This window comes from Phacochoerus africanus, chromosome 8 (genome assembly GCF_016906955.1).
Source record: "Phacochoerus africanus isolate WHEZ1 chromosome 8, ROS_Pafr_v1, whole genome shotgun sequence".
NCBI lineage: Eukaryota > Metazoa > Chordata > Mammalia > Artiodactyla > Suidae > Phacochoerus > Phacochoerus africanus.
In genome coordinates, this window is record NC_062551.1 from 13,620,450 (window position 1) to 13,642,926 (window position 22,477).

Here is a 22,477-nt window from a genome sequence, read left to right on the forward strand (position 1 = left end):
CGCAGCCATAGGAAGTGCCCAGGTGTGCCGGAGAGCAGACTTTACTCAACGAGAGGCCCGTTAGGGCTGGAGAAAGAGTGTCGGGGGGCCAGACTTACCCAGGAGATGATGAACTGCCGGGCGTACTGGTTGTTGGAGTAAATCCTCTCCCGCAACAAGGGGATGAAGCCCACCAGGTCGAACTTGTTGCTCTCTGTCACGATGTCCTGGGGGTCAAAGGCATGTGAGCTGCCCACCCCTGGGGACCGGGAGCCACCTGACCTGGCCCGGCCTGGCTCCAGGGGTCCCGTGCCCAGAGAGGAAGATGGCCGAGCCTGAGCCAGGCGGGAGAGGTCCCGGGAGCATCCATCCTCTCGCAGGCCACAGGACAAGCAAAAAGGATGGACTGAAGCAGGAATCAAGGGCCAGAGAACTAATGCAAAGGCTAAAGCCTCCATCTCTGTGGTCTGGAAGGAAGGCCCTGCTGAGCTTAGCTTAAGCTGCCCCTGTCACTGGGGCAGGGTGGGACTAGCACGAGGGCACATGAGGGGTGAGAGAGTGGTACTGTTTTGTATCCTCTTGGTGTCCGAACTGTATATACTTACCAGAGAACTGTACACTATTTCATTTACTGTGTGTAAATGAAAAAAATTAGAGAGTATTCTAATGATAGCATTTATAAGTTGTACAGACAGAGGGAAGAAATACTTTCTAAAAATAAAAGTGGGGGAGTTCCTGTCATGGCTCAGTGGTTAACGAATCTGACTAGGAACCACGAGGTTGCGGGTTCGATCCCTGGCCTTGCTCAGTGGGTTAAGGATCCGGCGTTGCCATGAGCTGTGGTGTAGGTCCCAGATGCGGCTCGGACCCCATGTTGCTGTGGCGCAGGCCGGCGGCTATAGCTCTGATTTGACCCCTAGCCTGGGAACCTCCATATGCCGCGGGAGCAGCCCTAGAAAAGGCACAAAGAGAACAACAACAACCACCACCACAAAGTGGGGCCCAAGTACAAATACCTTTAAGAGGCGGTCTAGGAGCTCAGATCCACTTTTCACATTGGGGTCTGGGTCCGCAGCCAACTACGAGAGACACAGAGGTGGAGAGAGGGTCTCAGTCAATGTATAAGACAAGGAATCCACTGACCTCGCACAGCCAAGGCCTTGGTGCGGCCTCCACGGCACACGGCAGCTCCCTCAGCGCAGAGATGGAGGGAAGGTGGGGAGGCAGGGAGGCAAAGCGGAACTTGGCAAAGGCCCTGAGATGGGGTGGAACCCCAATCTGCTCAGGGGCCTCGGGGACCTGCCGCCACCAGCCGGGGGGGTGCTTCCCGTCGGCCTTCCTCAGGGCTTTCCATCTGAGCGTGCTGGGTCCTCTCTCCACTCCTGGAGGAGGGGACGGAGCTGCCGTGAAGCTGATCCTCCAGAAACCACTGTGGCATCAGCAGAGCTTCCGGGAGGGGACGTAATGCTGGGAGAGGCTTAGGTGAGCTAGTAGGGACCTCCAAGCCTTCTCAGCAGAGCTTTTTCTAGAGCTGATGGGCGATGCCCTCCTTGCAGGGGAAACACAGTCTGTACTATGGACTCCCCATCTTCACCTTCTATAAGGAGGTTTGTACTTTTCATAGGATTGGTTCCCCCACCCCTCCAATTTCTGGTGGACTGACGCTTTTGTAAAATGTGTGAAATGAACAGAGCTGTGGAGAAAGCACAAACTACAAGCCCGTGTAAAAATCTGCCATTAGATTCAACAGACAGCAAACATCCCTGGCACCATGGGCTTATGTGCTCTGCTCTCGAGGGGGAAAAGGGAGCCAAGCCCTCAGGGTCCCTGAAGGTCAAGTCGGGTGTGTGGGGCCAGCTCAGCCCAGCAGGGGTGAGGAGGGGTCACCTTGCTCAGCCCATCAAAGAGCACGTTGAAGTGGGGCAGCACGGCGCCTCGGGCCACCTTGACGATGTTGTAGAGGGCCTCGCAGGCGTAGTAGCGCAGCCTGCTGTCGGCGTCATTGAAGCAGGTCAGCACGGGCTCGATCAGCTCCTTCAGGTAGAGCCCCGAGTCCTGTGATGTGAGAGGAGGAGCAGCGGCTCAGAAAGCGTCCGACCCTGGGGCCCCGGTCCCTGGCTCCCTTGCAGATGCTCAGGCCTTTGTGTGAGGACTGGGCTAGGAGACCCTTTGCAAGTCCGCCTCCTGCCATAGGGCCCATGGCCAGGACCCAGGTGGCAAGGCCACAGAGCCAGCCTTGCTGGCCTGAGGTGTGCAGTATATAAAATATTGGACTGCAACGCCCCGGTGGGGCTCGGGGGTCAGAGTCAAGGCCACAGCTGGTGTGTCTGTCCCCCCGGGAGAAAGGCCCACCTTGCCCAGTGCGATGGAGCAGGCGGCCAGGCCGATGAGGCCCCCTTTCCGGCTGTGGGGGTGCTGAGACAGGGCAAACTCCTGAGACAGGGTCTGGATCACATGCTTGATCTGCACGGTGTTGTTCTGGGCCACGAACTCCCGGACCAGCCTGCAGAGAGAGAAGAGGGGGGCTGCAGGACCAGGGGGATCAGGCTGCCCCTGCTGCTGCCGGTCCCAGGGCTGGGATGAGGTGGGGAGATGACCTGTTTAGAAAGCGGAATCGGGAGTTGGGCGTGTCAGTTCTGCTGCTGTCAGAGAGGCACTGGCTGGGTCACAGTTGTTTCCCTTTTCTGGGGCTCTGTTTCCTTTTGTCTACAACAAAGGAACAGCGAGCAGTCTCACCTCTGGGGACCTAAGAGAACACATGTAAGTGTCGTGCTGGGAACCAAACCTGCAATGATCCGCTGTCTTCACGCAACACTTGGGCCACCCTCCATTCACGCACCCAAGAGGTTCTCTGTGTCATTCGTTCCAGGGATGGTGCAGAACTGGGCCCCAGTCCACCAGGCAAGACCCACCATGAACAAGTACATGTATCAACACGGCACAGGTAACCCCACAGAAGCCAGAATGCCCAGGCACTTCTCCCTGGGCTGATGAGCAGCCACCCTTGAGTCAGATCTTAGACACATGAACAGGCATTTTCCTGGTAAAAGAAGGTAGGCAAAGTGTCCTGGGCACAGGGAAGAGCCTGGCTTCAATGCAGGGGGCCCTGAAGCGACACGGTGTATTTAGGGAAGCACGAGGAGTCTGGGGAGTGGTGTGGCTGGAGGCAGGGAAAGGTTTCTAGCAATGAGGTGACAGGCTCAGGTCCATGTTTTGACCAGAAGAGGCTTCCCTGGGTGGGGTGGGCTGCTGGGATAGAGGGTGACTGAAATTCCCCCACAGGAGAACACTGCAGCTCTCAAGGCCAGGAGAGGGGGCCCGAAAGACGGCTGAGGCGCTGGGAAAGTGCCGGATAGGGTATTTAACATTTAACTGAAAACCACTAGGAGCCCATGCAGTGGGGGGGGGGGGGGGGGCAGGAAGGGTAGAGACCCCTGCAAGGTGTCCACCTGGGGAGTGATGCTAACAGGGAGAAGGGGGTCGGAAGGAGGCAGCAGTGGTGGTTACCCTGTGAGCTGCTCCCAAAGCAGGCCTTGCCTGAATGGAGGTGGCAGATGGAGCTGCAGCTCCGTGAGGACCCATGGCTCTTTCCCGAGTGTAGTGGACATCAAGGCCGAGACGCTCTGCCCTTCGGCAGCTCACTGTGTCTCTGAAGCAGGAGGCGCATCTGGGCAAATGGTGGCAGGAGGGGACCTCGTAACCGCTGGGAGCTACGTGTGGGTGTCAGGGTCGTCTTCCCAGGAGAGGGAATTGAGCCACATGCTGGAGGAGGCAGGGAGAGAGAAGGAAAGAGAGGTGCCCTGGGCAGGAGGGACGAACATGTGAGCCAAGGCAAGGAGGGGAAACTAGCCAAGCTTGTCTCTGCTCCCGGAGAGTAGTGGGAAATCAAACAGGGTGATGGGGGCTGGTGCTGGCCCAGCAGCTACAATTGGGAGCATGGATCTCACATTGTGGGTAATGGGGAAGCTGCTTACGGCTTCTGAAGAGATGGCAAAAGAGTGTTTTAACACCTCATGAGATGGATGGGAAGGGGAAGGCAGTCCCAGCACCAGGCATGAGGGACTGGGACCAGTATAGCAGCCCTGAGGCGAGTGGCCTAGAGTCTATGCATTTTTCAAAGTAGCTGCCTGGACTCACTGTCTAACTGCGGTGTCCATCCCGGCAGGTATACTGCTTGCATGGGCCATAACTGGGGGTCTCAAGTTGGCTCAAAAAATTTTAAGGACAAGTTGAAAGTCCAATAATTATTTATTAGTTTGTGTGGCTGCAGCTCAGTCTCAAGGACCTGCCAGTAATTAGAGCTGTTTAAAATAAATGTGCTCTTCCGTGGGGGTGTAACCACTCCTGCCAACAGTTTGTTCAATGGAGGGTAACAAAACTTGATAAAGACTCAATGCAAAAGTCACAGGGGAACCTATTCAGTGAGCACAACAGGCCTGACTCCTGAGCTGGTGGACATGGAGCAGAGGTGGGGAGTCCAGGAAATGGCCTGTGAGGGGTCTTTGATCTTTATGGGGTGTGATGCCCAGGGGGCTGAGGGCTGGGGATGAACCAAGCCAGTTCCCAAGGCCCCTGCTTGGCAAAGCACTGAAATAAGGCCCAGCAAGAATGGTTGTGCATAAACCCACTGGATTCCCGAACAGGAAAACCCAGCCAGATGAGGCCCAGGGATGTGTCAGCGCTCCTCTCTGGGTCTGGAAAGACACCGCCCCTTGAGAAAAGGCCTGCAGATGTGTCCCAGGACAGCTGGCGCATTGGTGGTTCAGTGGTAGAATTCTCGCCTGCCACGCGGGAGGCCCGGGTTCGATTCCCGGCCAATGCAGTGCTGCTTTTTGGCCTTTTCTCAGCAAGTTCCCCCACAGAAATCCTGCTGGAGGAGCCAGCTTCCTGCAGCCACACCCAGTCTGCAGTAGCCAAGGGTGCTGTCAGTCTGACCACACTCCCTGCTCAGGAAGCATGAACAGCAGCTGGGTTCTCCAGAGGGGCACTGCTGCCTATGGGAAACTTCCCCAGTAAGGGGACTCCTGTTGCACCCCCTGGGCCTTGGCCAGTCTCCAGCAGGAAGCCGTGGTGAAGCCTGGGACTTGTACCAACAGCTCAACACACGATGTGAGCGTGGGATGGGAGGGCCCACGCATCAGACCGCAAGGTTCCCCAAAGTCTCAGTGGGCTTTTTGCTCCCGAGACAGAAGGGCTCTTGTTTCTGCCCTGAGGATGAAGGCAAATCAACTTCACACACACAGCCTCCTGCCTTCTCTCCTGCTCTGGGGCCTAAGCTTCTGCTCTGGCAGCTGTGCTGATGTGGCAGCATCAGAGCATGGCCTTATGGTCTGTGAATCAGCATACAGACTAGGAGGCTCAGGACTGGGGTTAAAGGGAGGTGCTCACAGAACTGCTACCAACTGGAGCATTGGTGGTTCAGTGGTAGAATTCTCGCCTGCCACGCGGGAGGCCCGGGTTCGATTCCCGGCCAATGCAGCAGTATACCTTTTGGTAATCCTAAGGGATGGGATGGGATGGGATGGGATGGGAAATGTCACACCGCCCAAAGAATTGCTGACTACGGTCTCAGAACAGAGAAGGACTGGTTCCTAGCTTAAGTTTTACATACCTGTCTGCTACATTCCACAAAGACCCAGAACTTGTGTCTCCTTGTTCTCGAGGAGTCCAGGAAGTGGGATGAGCACAGCCCCTGCCAGCAGCTGTGCCGCCCCTCCTGCCCAGACAGCCTGCCTGGGACTGTGGCTGCAACACTGCCCTGGGGAAGCCCGGCCACGTCAGAGCAGCGCCAGGGGAGCCAGAGATGACCCAGCCCTGCCAGCAGCACAACCCATCCCCGGAACCACCTCCTCACCTGTCCTCTTGCTTCAGGTCACAAACGTCCCCCCTCCGCCAGCAACCAGAAAAGGCCTCCCTCCCCATTTGAGAGCCAGCAAAGGGGATGCATTCCCTGCCCTTGAAGGGCTCTCTGCCCGGATGGGGTGGAGGAGAAGCAAGAAAGGCCTCAAGGACTTTAGTGGGAAACAGAAAAATCTGCTGAGGAGAGTGCAAGCTGAGGAAGGGGAGGGAGGAGAAGATCCTGACCAGCATCTCTGGTGAGCAGAGACTCAGGGGTGGCTTCAGAGGGTCAGCTTTTGCGAGGGGTTTTGAAGGTTGACTAGTGTGCGTTCGAAGCTGTTCAGGGCGAGGCAAGGCAGACAGAGGGAACAGCATGAACGAAGGCCCAGAGGAGGGAGAGAGGCACTTGGTTTGGCAAAGTGAAGGACACAGGTGGACGACAGGTGGGTGACAGGGCCAGAGGGGCTGTGCCCAGTCACATGCTTGGCAAAGGAACTGGTTGGATTTCTGGTGTCCGTGAGCAGTCAGGGAAGGGACGAGTGACCTGCGGGTGTTGAGTGGTATGGATCTGAGCGACCTTTCGGCAACTCTGAAGACTACAAAGGCCTATAGACACCGAATGGCAAGAGAGCACGAGGAAAGGGGCACTGAGGCCAGGGGACAGCTGGCAGGTGTAACAGGGTCTCCAGACCGGGGAGGACACGGGCGGGGGGAATATTTGTGGTCAGCTCGCCCTGACCTTCCCGTTTGCTCTACACCAGCCGCGAGGCCTCCCCCACCCTCAATCCTCCCACAGCGCAACCCAGGGCCCCCCAGGCCGCCCCAACCATGCCTGGAACCCCAGTCTCTGCTGTCTGCACCCTTGCCCTTGGGGAAGAATATCGCCCATGGTCAGGAGAACAAGACCAACAATAACCAACAGTGGATCCCCCTGGAGGAGAGACCCTGTGAGCGGGTTCTCACCAGAAGCATCAGCCTGGAGAGCACTGGGCCTGGCCCTCTGGGTCACCCCCTGGGCCCCGCACGAAGAGCTGGCCCACGCTCTGCCTGACACCCAGGCCGTCAAGCCAGGGCCAGCTGACCTCACCTCTCCAGTCTTCCCGCCCAGCTGCCCAGCTGCCCAGCCCGCCTTCGGCTCCAGCCACACTCGCCTTCTCTCTGGGCCCTGGACACCTCCTGTCCTCTCCACTCTCCAGGAAAGCTCCCTTCCACGCCCTAGTCGGCCTTCAAAGTCCAGCTCGAGGCCAAGCTGCTGCTCTTCCTGCCCTCTCAGGACAGGCCATTCCTCCTCTGAAGGCTGAAGGACTCGGCGACCGCGCAGTCCGTGCCCAGCAACTCTCCATGGAAGGTCAGGGTTTCCTTCCCCCGTGTTGCGCGTTTCTAGCTCCTCAGCTCCTCGATGCGGCCCTTGAGGACAGGCTGGTGCCACGATTCTCTGTGGGAGTAGCGCCATCCCTCTCCTTTTGTCGAGAGCTCCGCACGGTAAGTGGGGAGCCAGGAAGCATCTGCCCGGGGCCTGCCCGGCCTGGCCGGTGGGGCTGAGGGACAAGGTGTCGGGAAACACGAGGAAGCCCCGCGCCGCCCTCCCTGTGTCCAGGGGGGTCTGCTGATCTACGCTTAACCTGCTGGGTAAATGCGAATCGTATTTGGACAGGCCTAAGCCCTAGCTTATGAGTCAAGTTCACAGGGGCCAAGGGCTCCAGGGATCGGAAGATACACCCTGAGAAAGACAAGGTCCCCAGAGCTGTGGCTGGTGGCTGGGGACAGACAGCGATGTCAGGACGGGACCTGACACGTGTCTGCCTAGGGGTGATGGATGCCCCAGCCCCTGGTGGGTGCCCCACACAGCCCCGGTCGCAGGACCTGGCCTCTCTTCTTCACAGGGGACGTGCAGAGAGAAAAGACAACGACAGAGGAGAGCAGAGGAAGGGAAGTTTGCAACCTGGGCGCCCCCAGCCCGAGGCCTAATGTTTCTTCAAAAGAACACTGTCGGCTCTTTCATCTCTAGGTTGTGAGCCACAGGGAGGGGATCTGAAGCTGAACTCGTTTTGAAGGTAGTCTGTGGCCCAGAAATGTACGATCCCAAGTCCCCAGGATCTTTGCTGGTGTCAAGGTCACAGGCATTCCTGTTCTCTGTGCCAGAGAGGAGATCTGCTTCTGCCTCGCTCCTCTGCAAGCCCTGACTGAGGAAGTGTCCTCTAGAGAGGGCTCAGAGCCTCCGTGCTCACCTAGTCCGAGCTGCTGCAGGATGGCAGAAACACCCATTCCCCGGGAGGCACAGTCCCCAGTGCCGGCGGACTCCACGCTTCACAATGTGCCACTCAACTACCTTGTCCCTGGTCAGAGAAGGAGCCAGAGACAGGCCAGGACGTGTTTGGAATCCTCTTCCACCCAAGGAGAACCTGGGGCCACATCCAGCATCACAACCAGAGCCCCGCACTGAACCCCTGGCCTCTGTGACGCAGCACACCGATAGCCACCTGCTGCACGAAGACCAGCGACCTGGCCTCCTCCCAGGCACACATTCTGTTTCAGGTCCACTTATCCCTTAGAACAACCCCTTGTCTAGTTATTATTATCTCATCTTCCTGATTTGAAACAGAAGCTCAGCGAAACCAAGTCCCTTTCTTAAGGTCACAGCAGATATGAACATTCAAAAACCCAACAAGCCTGTGGCCTCTCAACTAGACACATATCTCCCACCCATCTTCTTAAACCACACCGGCTGCAAAGCACACACACCCAATTACAGAGGGTACTTCCCTCCGCAGAACTCAGGCCCCGCCCGAAGTGCAGCTCTGCCCTGCGTCTTCCCCACTGCCCAGTGTTCAGACATCCCTGGAACACTTCTGTACCAGCCGTGGGGTGCACAGATGAGGCATGTACTGCAGATGCTTAAATGAAGGCCCAGGCCTGTTCTTCTCTTGTGAAGGCAGGAAGTAACCTCTCGCTGAGCATGTGCTACATGCCAGGTAATGTGCCGCGTGCTTTACATGCATCATCTCATTTAAACCTTAAAATAAGCCATGCAGCTAGTACTATGACAGCCATTTTATAGACAGTGGGCACCGAAGCTCAGAGGTGCTAAGAAACACACACAAGGTCATACAACTTACAGATCTTGGTTTTTCGAACTTAAAGGTCTGAAATTTTACCCACCTTGTTACTTTATCACCTCTTCAAACATCACAGCTACCACCTACCGGGTGCCAGGCACTTTACATGTAGTATTTCATTGAACCCAATGCCATTTCATTTGGTGATGTCTAGATGGCCCAGCCAGGAGGTGGCAGAGGTTTCAGTCACTGCACACACATTCCGATGTCTTCAGAGGAGACAGCCCCGGAGGTAAGGTGAGGCTAATGATTTCAGAGCCTTTGCACCATTTACAGAGAATTAAATGAGATCATGCATGTAGCGAGTTCCGCATTGCATATGCTCATGTAACACTATTAGTGCAAGATCACAGTCAGACAAAGTGTGATCTTAACACACTGTACAAGATCACGTTCATTCACTCCCTGTGGACCGAGGACCTGCTTTGCTCCTGGCTCTGAGAAGGACAGAAAGATAAATCCAGAGTTGTGTTTAATCCTGTGCTGTAAAATTTGCAGCCTGGACATTGGGCTGCCTCTCTTTTCCTGGCAGGTGCAGAGACCCATCCCAGTTTTCAAGGTAACATGATGTCACCAGGGGACAGAGCCACGCAGCGGTTTCCCAAAGAGAATCTGGAGGGTCAACGTCTTCTCCATCTGCTTGCCTGAGTACTTAAGCGATTTGGTTCCCACCTGCTCAGTAGCCTCCAATAACTGAACATGAGAAGTGGGACATGTGCTCTGAGGAAGGGCCAGAGAACTTCTGGAAAGCTCTGAGAGTCAGTTAAGTAACAAAACGTACTGAACATCCCCTGGGTATAATCAGCAGAAAAAGTGCGAAGGAGAAACAAATCCCAGACAGCAGGAGGCATGTCTGGCTATCAGGTGACAACAACTGTGACCCCATCATGAGCACTTTGCTTGTGCTCTCACAACCTACAGACACTCTTATCTTTAAAAACTGATATATAATTCTCTTGCCATAAACTCACCCTTTACAAATTTTTTTTTTGGTGAAAGAAAGTGCAATGTTTATTGCAGGACAATAAGCAAGGAGTCCAGGGCAACCAGTGCGCATAACACCTGATCTTCCCAATGAGTTTCAGCATCTTTTTTCAATTTACTTTAATTTTTATTTTATTTTATTTTACAATGTTGTGTTAGTTTCAGGAGTACAGAAAAGTGATTTCAGTTATATATATATATTCTTTTACAGATTCTTTTCCCATATAGGTTATTAGAGAATATTGAGTAGAGATCCCTGTGCTCTACAGTAGGTCCTTATTGAATATCTGTTTTACATACAGTTAATCCCAAATTCCTAATTTATTCCTCCTCCCCCTCTCTCCCTCCCCCTTTTTTTCTTTTGCTTTTTAGGGCTGCATCTGTGGCATATGGAAATTCCCAGGCTAGGTGTTCAAATCAGAGCTAGTACTGCCAGCTGACACCACAGCCATAGCAACTCGGGATCTGAGTCTTGTCTGCAACCTACACTACAGCTCACGGCAACGCCAGATCCCCAAGCCACTAAGCAAGGCCAGGGATCGAACCATCATCCTCATGGCTACTAGTCGGATTCATTTCTGCTGCACCACAATGAGAACTCTCCATCTTTCCCCGTTGATAAACCTAATTTGCTCTTCCAAGTCTGTGAGTTTGTTTGTAAATGAGTTCATTTGTGTCATTTTTAAAGATTCCACATATAAGTGATAATCATATGATATTTGTGTTTCTCTGCATGGCTTACTTCACTTAGTATAATTACATCCACGTTGCTGCGAATGGCATTATTTCATTCTTTTTTATAGAGGAGTAGTATCTCATTGTATATATGCAGCACAGCTTCTTCTTCCATTCCTCTGTCATTGGCCATTTAGGTTGCTTCCAGGTCTTGACTACTGTAAACAGTGCGGTAATGAAGAGTGGAGCGCAGGTATCTTTTCTTTTTTACTTTCTTTCTTTTTTTTTTTTTGTCTTTTCTAGGGCCACTCCTGTGGCATATGGAGGTTCCCAGGCTAGGGGTCGAGTTGGAGCTGTAGCCGCTGGCCTACACCAGAGCCATAGCAACTTGGGATCCGAGCCATGTCTGCAACCTACACCACAGCTCACGGCAACGCTGGATCCTTAACCCACAAGCAAGGCCAGGGATCGAACCCGAAACCTCATGGTTCCTAGTTGGATTCGTTAACCACTGCGCCACGACAGGAACTCCCTCTTTTCTTTTCTTCTTCTTTTTTTTTTTTTGCCTTTTTTAGGGCCGCTCCCAAGGCATATGGAGGTTCCCAGGCTAAGGGGTGGAATCGGAGCTGTAGCCACCAGCCTACACCAGAGCCACAGCAACGCAGGATCCAAGCCGCGCCTGCGACCTACACCACAGCTCACGGCGACACCAGATCATTAACCCACTGAGCAAGGGCAGGGACCGAACCCGAAACCTCATGGTTCCCAGTCGGATTCGTTAACCACTGCGCCACAACGGGAACTCCCCTCTTTTCTTTTTTTATTTTAGTCTTTTTGCCTTTTCTAGGGCCGCTCCCGTGGCATACGGAGGTTCCCAGGCTAGGGGTCTAACCGGAGCTGTAGCCACCGGCCTCCGCCAGAGCCACAGCAACACGGGATCTGATCCGCATCTGTGACCTACACCACAGCTCACGGCAACGCCGGATCCTTAACCCATTGAGCAAGGCCAGGGATTGAACCCGAAACGTCATGGTACCTAGTCGGGTTTGTTAACCACTGTGCCACGACAGGAACTTCTCTATCTTTTCGAATTATGGTTTTCTCCAGATATATTTCCCAGAGTGGGATTGCTGGGTCATATGGTAATTCTATTTTTAGCTTTTTAAGAAACTTCCATACCACTCTTCATAGTTGTTGTACCAATGTGCATTCCCACTAACAGTGTAAGCGGGTTCCTTTTTCTCCATACCCTCTCCAACATTAACTGTTTGTAGATTGGTTGAAAATGGCCATTCTGACTACTGTGAGATGGTACTTCATTGAAGGTTTTTTTTTTTTTTACATGAATACATTCTTTTTTCTTACATTATCATGCTCCATCATAAGTGACTAGATATACTTTCCAGGATCTCATTGCTTATCCATTCCAAAGGCAACAGTTTGCATCTATTAACCCCTAATTCCCGGTCTATCCCATTCCCTTCCCCACTGGCAACCACAAGTCTGTTCTCCAAGTCCATAAATTTCTTTTCTGTGAAAAAGGTTCATATGTGCCATATTCATTGTAGTTTTGATTTGCATTTCTTTAATAATTAGCTGTGTTGGCCAGCTATCTACCTTCTTCATTGGAGAAATGTCTATTTAGATCTTCTGATCAATTTTTGACTGGGTTTTTTTTTTTTTTTGGTATTGAGCTGTATGAATTGTATGTCTATTATGGAGATTAATCCCCTGTGGGTAGCTTCATTTGCAAATATTTTCTTCCATTCTGTGGGTTGTCTTTTCACTTTATTTATGGTTTCCTTGGCTGTGCAAACTTCTAAGTTTAGTTAGGTCCCATTTGTTTATTTTTGTTTTTATTTTCATTACTCCACGAGCTTTGTGTTCTCAGGGCGCATGGTCTGGGCACCTCCATTCACTGGCTTTGGAAGTCAAAGTTCAGGAACACCAGAGATTTGGCAGTGAGCCCACCCCTGGCCATGAAGGGATCATCTCTCCATCCTGTAGTGAGAGGGTCTTGCCACCACAGTGTGGGCCACAGCACCCCCGGCTGAGGAAGCACCCACTTCATTTATCAGAGAAGCTGCTGGCATTTCTCCTCCACACTAGACTCTCCTGGACAGCAGGGCCTGGAGTCTTACCAACCTTGTCTCCAGGACTGATCAGTGACTATATCCCCTGAAACCAAGAGCCTGCAAAACCTGAAGCAGAGAAAGCTGTGTGGGCATGTTGGTACAAGGCTCTGGTAAAAGCTCTCCAGGATGTTTCGCAATAGACTCACATTTAGCCATCAGATACTGGTCACTTCACACAGCCTGCTCTTGAGAGTCTGAAGTCCAGGGGGTGTTCACTTGAGCCAAGCATCTGTTTCTCTGGTTTTAGTGTTTGAGAATCCTGTCATCAAGATAAAACACCCTCCTCTTATTAGAAATGTTAATCCCTCACTCCAGCACCCTATGGGGGACTGGCTGTCCTCTGAGCAAATAGAGTCTGGGCTACTGAGAGTGGCAGTTACAACTACCATGGAGACATTCAAGTAAGAAATTTCTTTTGTTAAGTACATGTCCTCTTTTTGGCAGGGAAAACCATTCATTGTAGTGGAAGCCTTTTGAGAGAGATGAACCTGGGTTTTTCATCCAGGTTCTAACTGCAAAACCTTGGGAAGATTACTTAAACTCAAAGAGCCTCTGTTTCCTCCTATGTGTAATGGGGTAACATGTCTCAGCTCACAGGGCAGCTGTGCAAAATAAATGGGATGAGCGGTGTACAATGACCAAATCCTCCTCCCCACAAGTCAGGCAGACTGTGCTTTACACGTGATCACTTTTATTTATCTAAAAAATTTTTTTTAAATTTTTTTGTCTTTTTGCCATTTCTTGGGCTGCTCCTGCAGCATATGGAGGTTCCCGGGCTAGGGGTTGAATCGGAGCTGTAGCTGCCGGCCTACGCCAGAGCCACAGCAACGTGGGATCTGAGCTGCGTCTGTGACCTACACCACAGCTCACGGCAATGCCGGATCCTTAACCCACTGAGGAAGGCCAGGGATCGAACCTGCAAGCTCATGGTTCCTAGTCGGATTTGTTAACCACTGAGCCTCGACGGGAACTCCCTACATGTGACCATTTTAAAAAAAATGATCAAAGTTAAGGACTAAATTGTCCCCCCACCCCAGCCTTCTAATTCATGCAGCCCTGGTGGCAGGATTTGCAGACAGGCCCTATAAAGAAGTAATTAAGGTTAAATACATCATAAAGGTGTGGCCCTGCTGTAACAGGATCAGCATCCTTAAAAGCAGACATACCAGGAAGCTCTCAGGAGATGCATAAGTAAGTTCCTATCTGTCCCTGAGCAGTTTGTGAAACATACATTCTGAGGAACTTAGCCAGCAGGGTGCTTCTCATTCCAAATCTGGCTGAAGAAGGCTGGAACCTGAGTGCAATGTCTTCTAGGCCAGTGCTTCTCCAGCTCTCATGTGCCCACAGATCACCAGGGATGGTGTTAAAATGCAGATTCTGATCCACAGGTTTGGGGTGAGGCTGGAAACTTTCTAACAAGCTCCCAGGAGATCCTGATGACTCTGGTCTATAGGCTACACTTTTTTTTTTTTTTAATTCAGTGAATTTAGTTTTATTTTTATTATTTTATTTTTTAAAATTACTCAATGGATTTTATTACATTTATAGTTGTACAACCATCATGTGGGCTACACTTTTGAGTAGCAAAGTTCTTAGACTGTGATCGTATTTCTCCACCAAAAATATACAGTCATGTATTCCTGTGGACTCGGACTGTCAAATGCTGCCAGGCACTGTGCTAAGTGCTGAGGACAAATGAGACAGGGTTGGAGTTCCTGTTGTGGCTCAGTGGGTTACAAACCTGACTAGTATCCATGAGGATGTGGGTTCAATCCCTGGCCTTGTTCAGTGGGTTAAGGATCTAGTGTTGCCGTGAACTGTGGTGTAGGTTGCAGATGCGGCTCGGATCTGGCATTGCTATGGCTGTGGATGCAGAGAAGGCCAGAGGCTATAGCTCCAATTAGACCCCTAGCCTGGGAACCTCCATATACCTCGGGTGAGGCCCCCACTCCCCCAAAAAAGACAAATAAGACAGGGTCTCTGCTCTTAAGGAGTTCACAGTCCAGCTAAGGCCCTGGGGGGTTTCCCTGAATTTGACAAGCCAGGGGAGATGTGAGATACAAAACCAACCCCCTTAAAGACACAAACTTTCCAAAACAGCCTGCAGAGTGGGAGCACTTATATGGGTTGTGCTGGAGGCAACAATAAAGCAGAGATGAACAGCTCTATTTAAGGACTCAACAGAGGACTCAAGCGATGAGAAAGCCAGACTTTCCTGAGAAGCAGAGCATGTGATGGACAAAACCAGGTGTCACTGTAGCTTCAGCCAATAAGACCACAGGCATGAAGCCCTATCTGTACATCTGCCTGGGTCTCCTACTCAGTACAGCAATACTCATTGTTACCACTGGCTGGCTTTGGCGAGAGCCAGAGTAAACACAAACAGCAGTGAGAACAGGGAACACTCAAAAAGTGGTGCTTGATGGAAGCAGTGAGGTAGTTTGGGGCACACAGAATGTTAGAGCAGAATGGGAGGGTCTGCTTAGCAAAATCCACACCCTTTAGGTGAGAAGGAAACGAAGACCCAAAGCAGTTTAGGCAGTGGTTCTCAACTGGGGTGATTCTTTCACCCTCAGGGGACACCTGTGGCAATGTCTGACAGTTTTGGTTGCACAACTGATGGAGTGCTACTGATATCTAGTGGCAGAGAACAGAGATGCTACTAAAAACCCTATAATATACAGGACAGCCCATCACAACCAAGAGTTATCTGCCCTAAAATGTCAGCAGTGAACAGCGCAGAGGTTAAGAAACTGAGTCAAGGAATTTGCCCCAGGTCAAAGAAAGTCATACCACAGACTAGATTAGGGAGGCTGTCCAACAGAGCATTCAGCAGTGATGGAATTATTCCAAAATCTGCACTGTCAGGAGTCCCTGTCGTGGCACAGTGAGGTGAGGATCAGGTGTTGGCACAGCTGGGGCTTGGACCCCCATCCTGGGGTCCAGGAACTTCCATATGCTATCAGTGCAGCAAAAAATAAGTAAATAAGTAAATCTGCACTGTCCATTACAGTAACTAACAGCCACATGTGGCTATTGACATGTGAGAGATAGGCATAGGGTGACTGAGCAACTGGATTTAAAATTTTGGTTTTGTCTTTAATAAATTAAACATAAATAACCACACATGGGCAGTGGCTACCCTATTGGCACCGGGCAAACCACAACTCGTGTTTCCTGATGCCCAGACTGGCGTTCTTTCAGTTTCACAACCTGTTTCTTTCTACTTTTCTGAAATTACTCACTCAACTGACTTTACCACAAAGATGTGGCTGGAAAACATACACATGCAAAATATCTGAAAAATCTGAACAAAATATTCTCAGTTAATACCTTATTTTGTAATTTTTTTTTTTTTTTGGTCTTTTTGCCATTTCTTGGGCCACTCTTGCAGCATATGGAGGTTCCTAGGCTAGGGGTCGAATTGGAGCTGTAGCCGCTGGCCTACACCAGAGCCACAGCAATTTGGGATCCAAGCCACGTCTGCAACCTATACCACAGCTCACGGCAACGCCGGATCCTTAACCCACTGAGCAGAGCCAGGGATCGAACCCGCAACCTCATGATTCCTAGTCGGATTCGTTAACCACTGTGCCACAACGGGAACTCCCCTTATTTTGTAATTTAAAAAAATAAAGCAAGATGTCAGATCATGGTTACACATACAGTGGTTCTCCATTATTCTTGGTTTCAGTTACCAATTGTCAATTGCAATCAGAAAATATTAAAAAGAAAATTCCAGGGAATTCCTGTTATAGCTCAGCGAGTTAAGAACCCAACTAGTGTACATGAGGATTTGGGTTCAATCACTGGCCTTGATCGGGGGTTAAAAATCTGGCATTGCCACAAGCTGTGGCCTAGGTCCCAGATGTGCCTTGGATCCCACATTGCTGTGGCTGTGGCAGCTGTAGCTCCGACTGCACCCCCTAGCCCTGAACTTCCATATGCTGTGGGTGTGGCCTTAAAAATAAAAAAAAGAATAAAGAAAATGCCATAAATAAAAAATAAGGTTTTTTTTTTTTTTTTTTTTTTTGCCACACCCATGGCATGGGGAATTTCCCAGGCCAGAGAATGAACCTGTACCATATCAGTTCCTTAATCCAGACCCTTAACCCGCTGAGCCACCAGGGAAATCCATAAGTTTTAAACTGTACGTCATTCTGAGTGGTGAGATGAAATCCTGTGCTGTCCCACCAGGACATGAATCATCCCTTCTTTAGCATATTTAGGCTTTACATGCTACCCACCCAGTAAGTGGCTGTCTGGATAATCAGACAGGCTGTCCAGGATTACAGTGCTTGTGTCTGAGGAACCCTTATTTTATTTTATTTTTAAAAACCCCATATAACCTTTATTTGACTTTTTCTTTTAATGATTTTTATTTTTTTCCATTACAGCTGGTTTAGAGCGTTCTGCCAATTTTCTACTACACAGCAAGGTGACCCAGTCACACATACATGTATATATTCTTTTTTCTCACATTATCACGCTCCATCATACGTGACTAGATATAATTCTCAGTGCTATATCTAGCAGGATCTCATTGCTTATCCATTCCAAAGGCAATAGTTTGCATCTATTAACCCCAAATTCTCAGTCCATCCCACTCCCTCCCCCTCCCGCTTGGCAACCACAAGTCTCTTCTCCAAGTCCATGAGTTTCTTTCCTGTGGGAAGGCTCATTTGTGTTATATATTAGATTCCAGATATAAGTGATATCATATGGTATTTGTCTTTCTCTTTGTGACTTACTTCACTTAGTATGAGTCTCTAGTTCCATCCATGTTGCTGCAAATGGCATTATTTTGTTCTTTGTTATGGCTGAGTAATATTCCATTGTGTACCATATCTTCTTAATCCATTCACCTATTGATGGACATTTGGGTTGTTTCCATGTCTTGGCTATTGTGAATAGAGCTGCAATGAACATGGGGGTACATGTGTCTTCTTCAAGGAAAGTTTGGTCCAGATATATGCCCAGGAGTGGGATTGCTGGGTCATATGGTAGTTCTGTATATAATTTTCTAAGGTACCTCCATACTGTTTTCCATAGTGGTTGCATCAATTTACATTCCCACCAACAGTGCAGGAGAGTTCTCTTTTCTCCACACCTTCTCCAGCATTTGTTGTTTGTGGACTTATTAATGATGGCCATTCTGACTGGTGTGAGGTGGTACCTCCTAGTAGTTTTGATTTGCACTTCTCTAATAATCAGTGATGTTGAGCATATTTTCATGTGCTTGTTGGCCATCTGTATATCTTCTTTGGAGAAATGTCTATTCAGGTGTTTTACCCATTTTTCAATTGGTGAGTAACCCTTATTTTAAAACCTAACAATGGCCCTAAAGCGCAAGACTAATGATGCTGGCCATTAGAATATTCTCCTACTGTGCCTATTTTATAAATTAAACTTTATCATAGGTATGTATATATAAGAAAAAGTATTCATGAAACAGGCTCAAAAGATTCTAAAACCAAACTTAGGGTTACCAAAAGGGAAATGATGGAAGGAGGGATAAATTGGGAGACTGAGAGCGGCAAATACAAACCACTATATACAGAATCTATAAGTAACAAGGACCTGCTGTACAGCCCAGGGAAATCTACCCAATACTCTGTGATGGCCTATTTGGGAAAAAAATCTGAAAAATAATGTATATACATATACATATAACTGATTTGCTTTGTTGTACACCTGAGGCTGACAACATTTTAAGACAACTATACTCGAATAAAAATTTTTAAACAAAACAAAAAACCCCAAATGTAACATATTAGGGTTCAGTACTACCGAAGGTTTCAGGCATCCACTGGAAGTCTTGGGGCATATCCCTCACAGATAAGAGGGTACATGGAATAAGACTGCAGAACAAGAAAGGTCAAATTATTCCTACTTCCACTTGCAGGGAAGAGTGATATGAGAGATAAAACAAACAGCCCTCTGAGCGTGTGCCTTCCACTTCTAAGAAGCTGGGAAAGAAATGAGGCAGGTCAACATCATTAGCAAATTCTCAGGCTTCCCACATTTCCTCCATCACAGTGGCTGTACCATGTGCCTGACACTGTATTAAGCACCACACATACATCACGTTTTCATCTCACAGCCGCCCTAAGCAGCAAACAAACTTCATTCTCCAGGCAGCCCTGTGGGGCATCAGGAGGTTAAAGAACTTGGCCCAAGTCACACACCATCAGTCAGAAGCAAAGCTGGGACCCCCAATCTCCCGCTCTTAAGCACGGCACTAAGGGCCTGAATCGTGGGGTAGCAACACCGGCTGCAAAACCGTGAGGAGCTGTCCTGGGGAGTGGGACCCTAGCATAGACAGGGCGGGGTCCCGGCTCCGCTCTCCACGCCCCATCCCGCCGCCTCCCAGGTGCCCGCGGCTCTTACTTCTCGATCTCCAGCGCTGCCACCTTCCGCTTTTCGTAGAGCTTGTCATTGAGGGCGCGAACGATGTTCGGTGTGAGCGGCGCGAAATCCTTCTCGGGGTTCATGGTAGTAGCTCGGGGCGCTCCCGGGTGCCCCGCGACTCTTCACCCCGCGGCAGCCCGGGCCGCGCCGGGGCCAGGGGAGTCTGCAGCTCCGCGCTGCCTCAGGCGTCGGCTCATGGACCAAGCCGCCCCGGACCTATCTCGCTCCGCCGCCGCGCGCCGCCTGGGAACCCAAGCCTGGATCTCGTAGTCGCACACCTGCCCCCCGGCTGCCAGCAGCTCACGAGATCCTATCGCAGCCGGCACCTGCCGGGCTCATAGAGCTGAGGCCATGTTTTTCGGATCACATGATTCGCAGCGGCTTCCGCCTTCCGCCCGGAGGACCCGCCTCTAGCCAGTCACGCCCCTGTACAATAGCAGCAGGTGGGGCCACGCCCCTGCAAGGCTCCACCTTCTCCCGCTTTCAAATTAGCATAGTCTGAGTCTGGTTTAAGGTCGGCTTAGTTGGGTGTGTAGTCCAGGCACTGGACTGTCTGTGCGTGTTAGACTAGCATATGGTGGGCTTCTGTAGTTCGTGGGAATGAAGGGGCTCTCGGAGCCTGACTTGCTTAGCGTAATTTTTCTGCTACTTACTGAATCCACTAGTTCCTTCATTACTTTGTCACCAATTTTTCATATGCCAACACTATTTCCCAAATTGGAGTAACATCATCTTGCTTTTTGCCATATCCTAGTCACTTGTACCATTATTTAGAAAATATTTTCTCAAACTCACTTAAAATTTTTTAAAATTCTTATTTAGCCTTGCTTATGCCCTAAAATCATGGGTTTGGATAGTGATATATTTTTCTAAAACACATAAATGGATTGTAATTAAACAGAACTATCTGCCTACCTTCTAAAAATCTCAGATACCAACAGTGGCTGTCACCCCAGCATTTGGAACTCGGGGTGTGTTTACTATGCTCTGATATCCTGGAGCACTGGGTTACGGACACCAGAAGCCCCAAATGTACAGGTCTCCAGATGGATCCACTATAAAGCAGCCCCTTCAGGTGCTTTGAAGTCACACAAATGGTGGAACAAATTGAAGCTTTGTGACAAAATTTTTAAAAGCCCTTTATGAAGCGGTGTGGATAAAGATGCAGTAACAGGGATATGCATCAGAGTTCCTTATCAAAGTGTCCTCAGTGGACAGAGACTTAGGACAAGGTCAGACCACAGTGCTACCCAATTAGGATTACATATTGTTAAAAAATAAAATTCACCTGAGTAAATTCGAGGATCTAATTGGTTTTATTCAACAACTCACGACTCTGGAAGCATAACATCTAGCTGATAGACAGGCGCTTCAAGAAGTTTTACAAAATGGAAGGTTTTAAATGGGTAGAACAGGAAGGGAACCAGAAGGGAAGTGGGATTTTTCAGGCACGTCAACTTCCTTTGGGGAAGTGTTTGTGTGTGTGTGTGTGTGTGTGTGTGTGTGTGAGTGAGTGGGGGGGCGTCTATAATATAGATTACCCAACCAGAGCTGATAAAGTAATTCCATATTAACTAATTAAATATCACATTCCTGGGAGAAGCTGAAACTGCAATTAGGTTAGATATTAAGTCTTGATTTGCTGATGTGGGTGACACACAAGTGACTCAGTTTGGGACCTGTTGTTTCTTTTTTTCTAATGATGTTAACATTATGTTGGTGATTCTGTAATGAGTGAAAAGCACTCATATAAAGCTTATGACAGTCTTGAAAATGGAGTGTTATCTTCAATCCACAGATCAGAATCCATGGCACACAAGTGAGAGGCCATGGTAGGCTGAATTCTAAGATGGCCCCTAAGAATTCCTCTCTTTTGGGTATAAGTTCTGCAGAATTCCTCCTCTCGGTGGTGTTCAAGTCTTGTAAGTATGATGGACTGTCATTCTAACAATTATGTTGTGAAGAAGAGATGTTGATGATGCAATTAAAGTCCCTAATCAGTTGAGTTTGAGTTACTAAAAAGGGAGATTATTCTGGGTGGGTCTTACCTAATCAGGTGAGGTCTTAAAAGCAGTTAGAAGAGATTTTAAGTGGGCAAGAGCTTCTCTTGCTGGCCTTGAGGAGTTAAACAGTAACAAAAGGGAACTGTCTATGACAGTGGTCTCTAGTTGTGAAAAGTAGTCCCTGTTGACAGTTGCCAAGAAAATGGGACTTCAGTCAAATGACTGCAAGGGAATGAATTTTATCAACACACTGATGGAGTTTGGAGGAGAATCTTTCCCCAGTTGAGCCTTCAGAGGAGGATGCAGCTGGGTGGTTCATTAGCAGGGGGGTTTGAAGATGTAATTTTAAGAAATTGGTTTGCTTAGGTATCTAAACATATAGATGTAAGCTTTCATAAATGCTTCCCAGCCTTAAGTCTAGGGGAGGAAATTCTTCCTGATAAGATGATAGGTTCTACTTAAGTTTTCTTCTAGATTTTAGTGACAAGAATTTAATGATGACTTTTGTGGTTAAAAGATATGTTTTAAAACTGTAAGTTTTTTAAAAAAGAATTATTTGTAGAAATCCTTATTTCTCCTCCGTCATTTCAACAACGTTTATTTTCTTTCATGAGAGACTTATGTGAGACCATCATCATCAAAAGAGATACACATTGAACCAAAGGAGCCATGTTTAGCATCTGGTTTCAGTTATTTTAGATTCAAGTGACTCCCTAAGAAAGGAGGAGCCTCAGGTGAATTAGTTTGATTCTAATGGTTTGGGCTCCAAGCACCTGCCCATTTTACCATCTACCTTCAAATTTACCGAGAGATTAGGAACTTGAGTTAGAGAAGCTTTGAGATTGTTACGGAAAATTTAAAAAATGCAGGTCTTGGTCACCCAGTCAGATTGAATTTGGGGGTCCTAAACAGCTAGAATTTTAAATTTAAGTGTAATTCAAATCGCTCTCCATATTTAAAGACTACGACGTGTGTAGAGTGCAGCAAAACATTCACACAGTAACAAATTACTGAATGCTTACAAACTCAAATTTTTGCCTTTTTCTTTTTTTAGTACCAGTTACCTGTATGACAAAGTGGACGGTTTCCCTTACTCCTTATATAACAAGGGAGTGGTACCACTACACGCTTATCTTGGGGAAACAACTTGCATTTTATAACTGGACAGGAACCTCGTTTGGGAGGGAGAAGGCTAAAGGAAACAGAGGCCGCTGGCGTGACCATAGCACAGAGCATGGGTTACTCTTGAGAAGAAGGCCCCAACCTGGTCCATCTAAAGGGACGGAAGCCGTCGTCTTGGCAACGCTGTTTGGTTCCGCCCCATCTTGTCGTCCCG

At 49.3% G+C, this 22,477-nt stretch overlaps 1 protein-coding gene and 2 non-coding genes across 4 annotated transcripts in view; 2 read left to right on the forward strand and 1 right to left on the reverse strand.

The window, feature by feature from the left end:
- Positions 1-19,522, reverse strand: part of VAC14 (VAC14 component of PIKFYVE complex) — a 104,461-nt gene extending 84,939 nt beyond the window's left edge. Inside the window, exons 1-5 of one of the 2 annotated variants that reach the window (XM_047789541.1) lie at positions 19,118-19,522; positions 2,332-2,482; positions 1,867-2,034; positions 996-1,058; positions 99-206 (exon numbers count right to left, since the gene is read on the reverse strand). In XM_047789541.1, the coding sequence (XP_047645497.1) occupies positions 99-206; positions 996-1,058; positions 1,867-2,034; positions 2,332-2,482; positions 19,118-19,221 (594 nt within the window). In that variant the 5' untranslated portion in view covers positions 19,222-19,522. The remainder of the gene's footprint in view (positions 1-98; positions 207-995; positions 1,059-1,866; positions 2,035-2,331; positions 2,483-19,117) is intronic. The other variant, XM_047789542.1, reaches the window with a different exon arrangement.
- TRNAG-GCC (transfer RNA glycine (anticodon GCC)) lies at positions 4,731-4,801 on the forward strand. The gene has a single exon. It is a non-coding gene; the product is annotated as a tRNA-Gly (tRNA).
- TRNAG-GCC (transfer RNA glycine (anticodon GCC)) lies at positions 5,387-5,457 on the forward strand. Its single transcript has one exon. It is a non-coding gene; the product is annotated as a tRNA-Gly (tRNA).
- Positions 19,523-22,477: the final 2,955 nt, after the last annotated feature.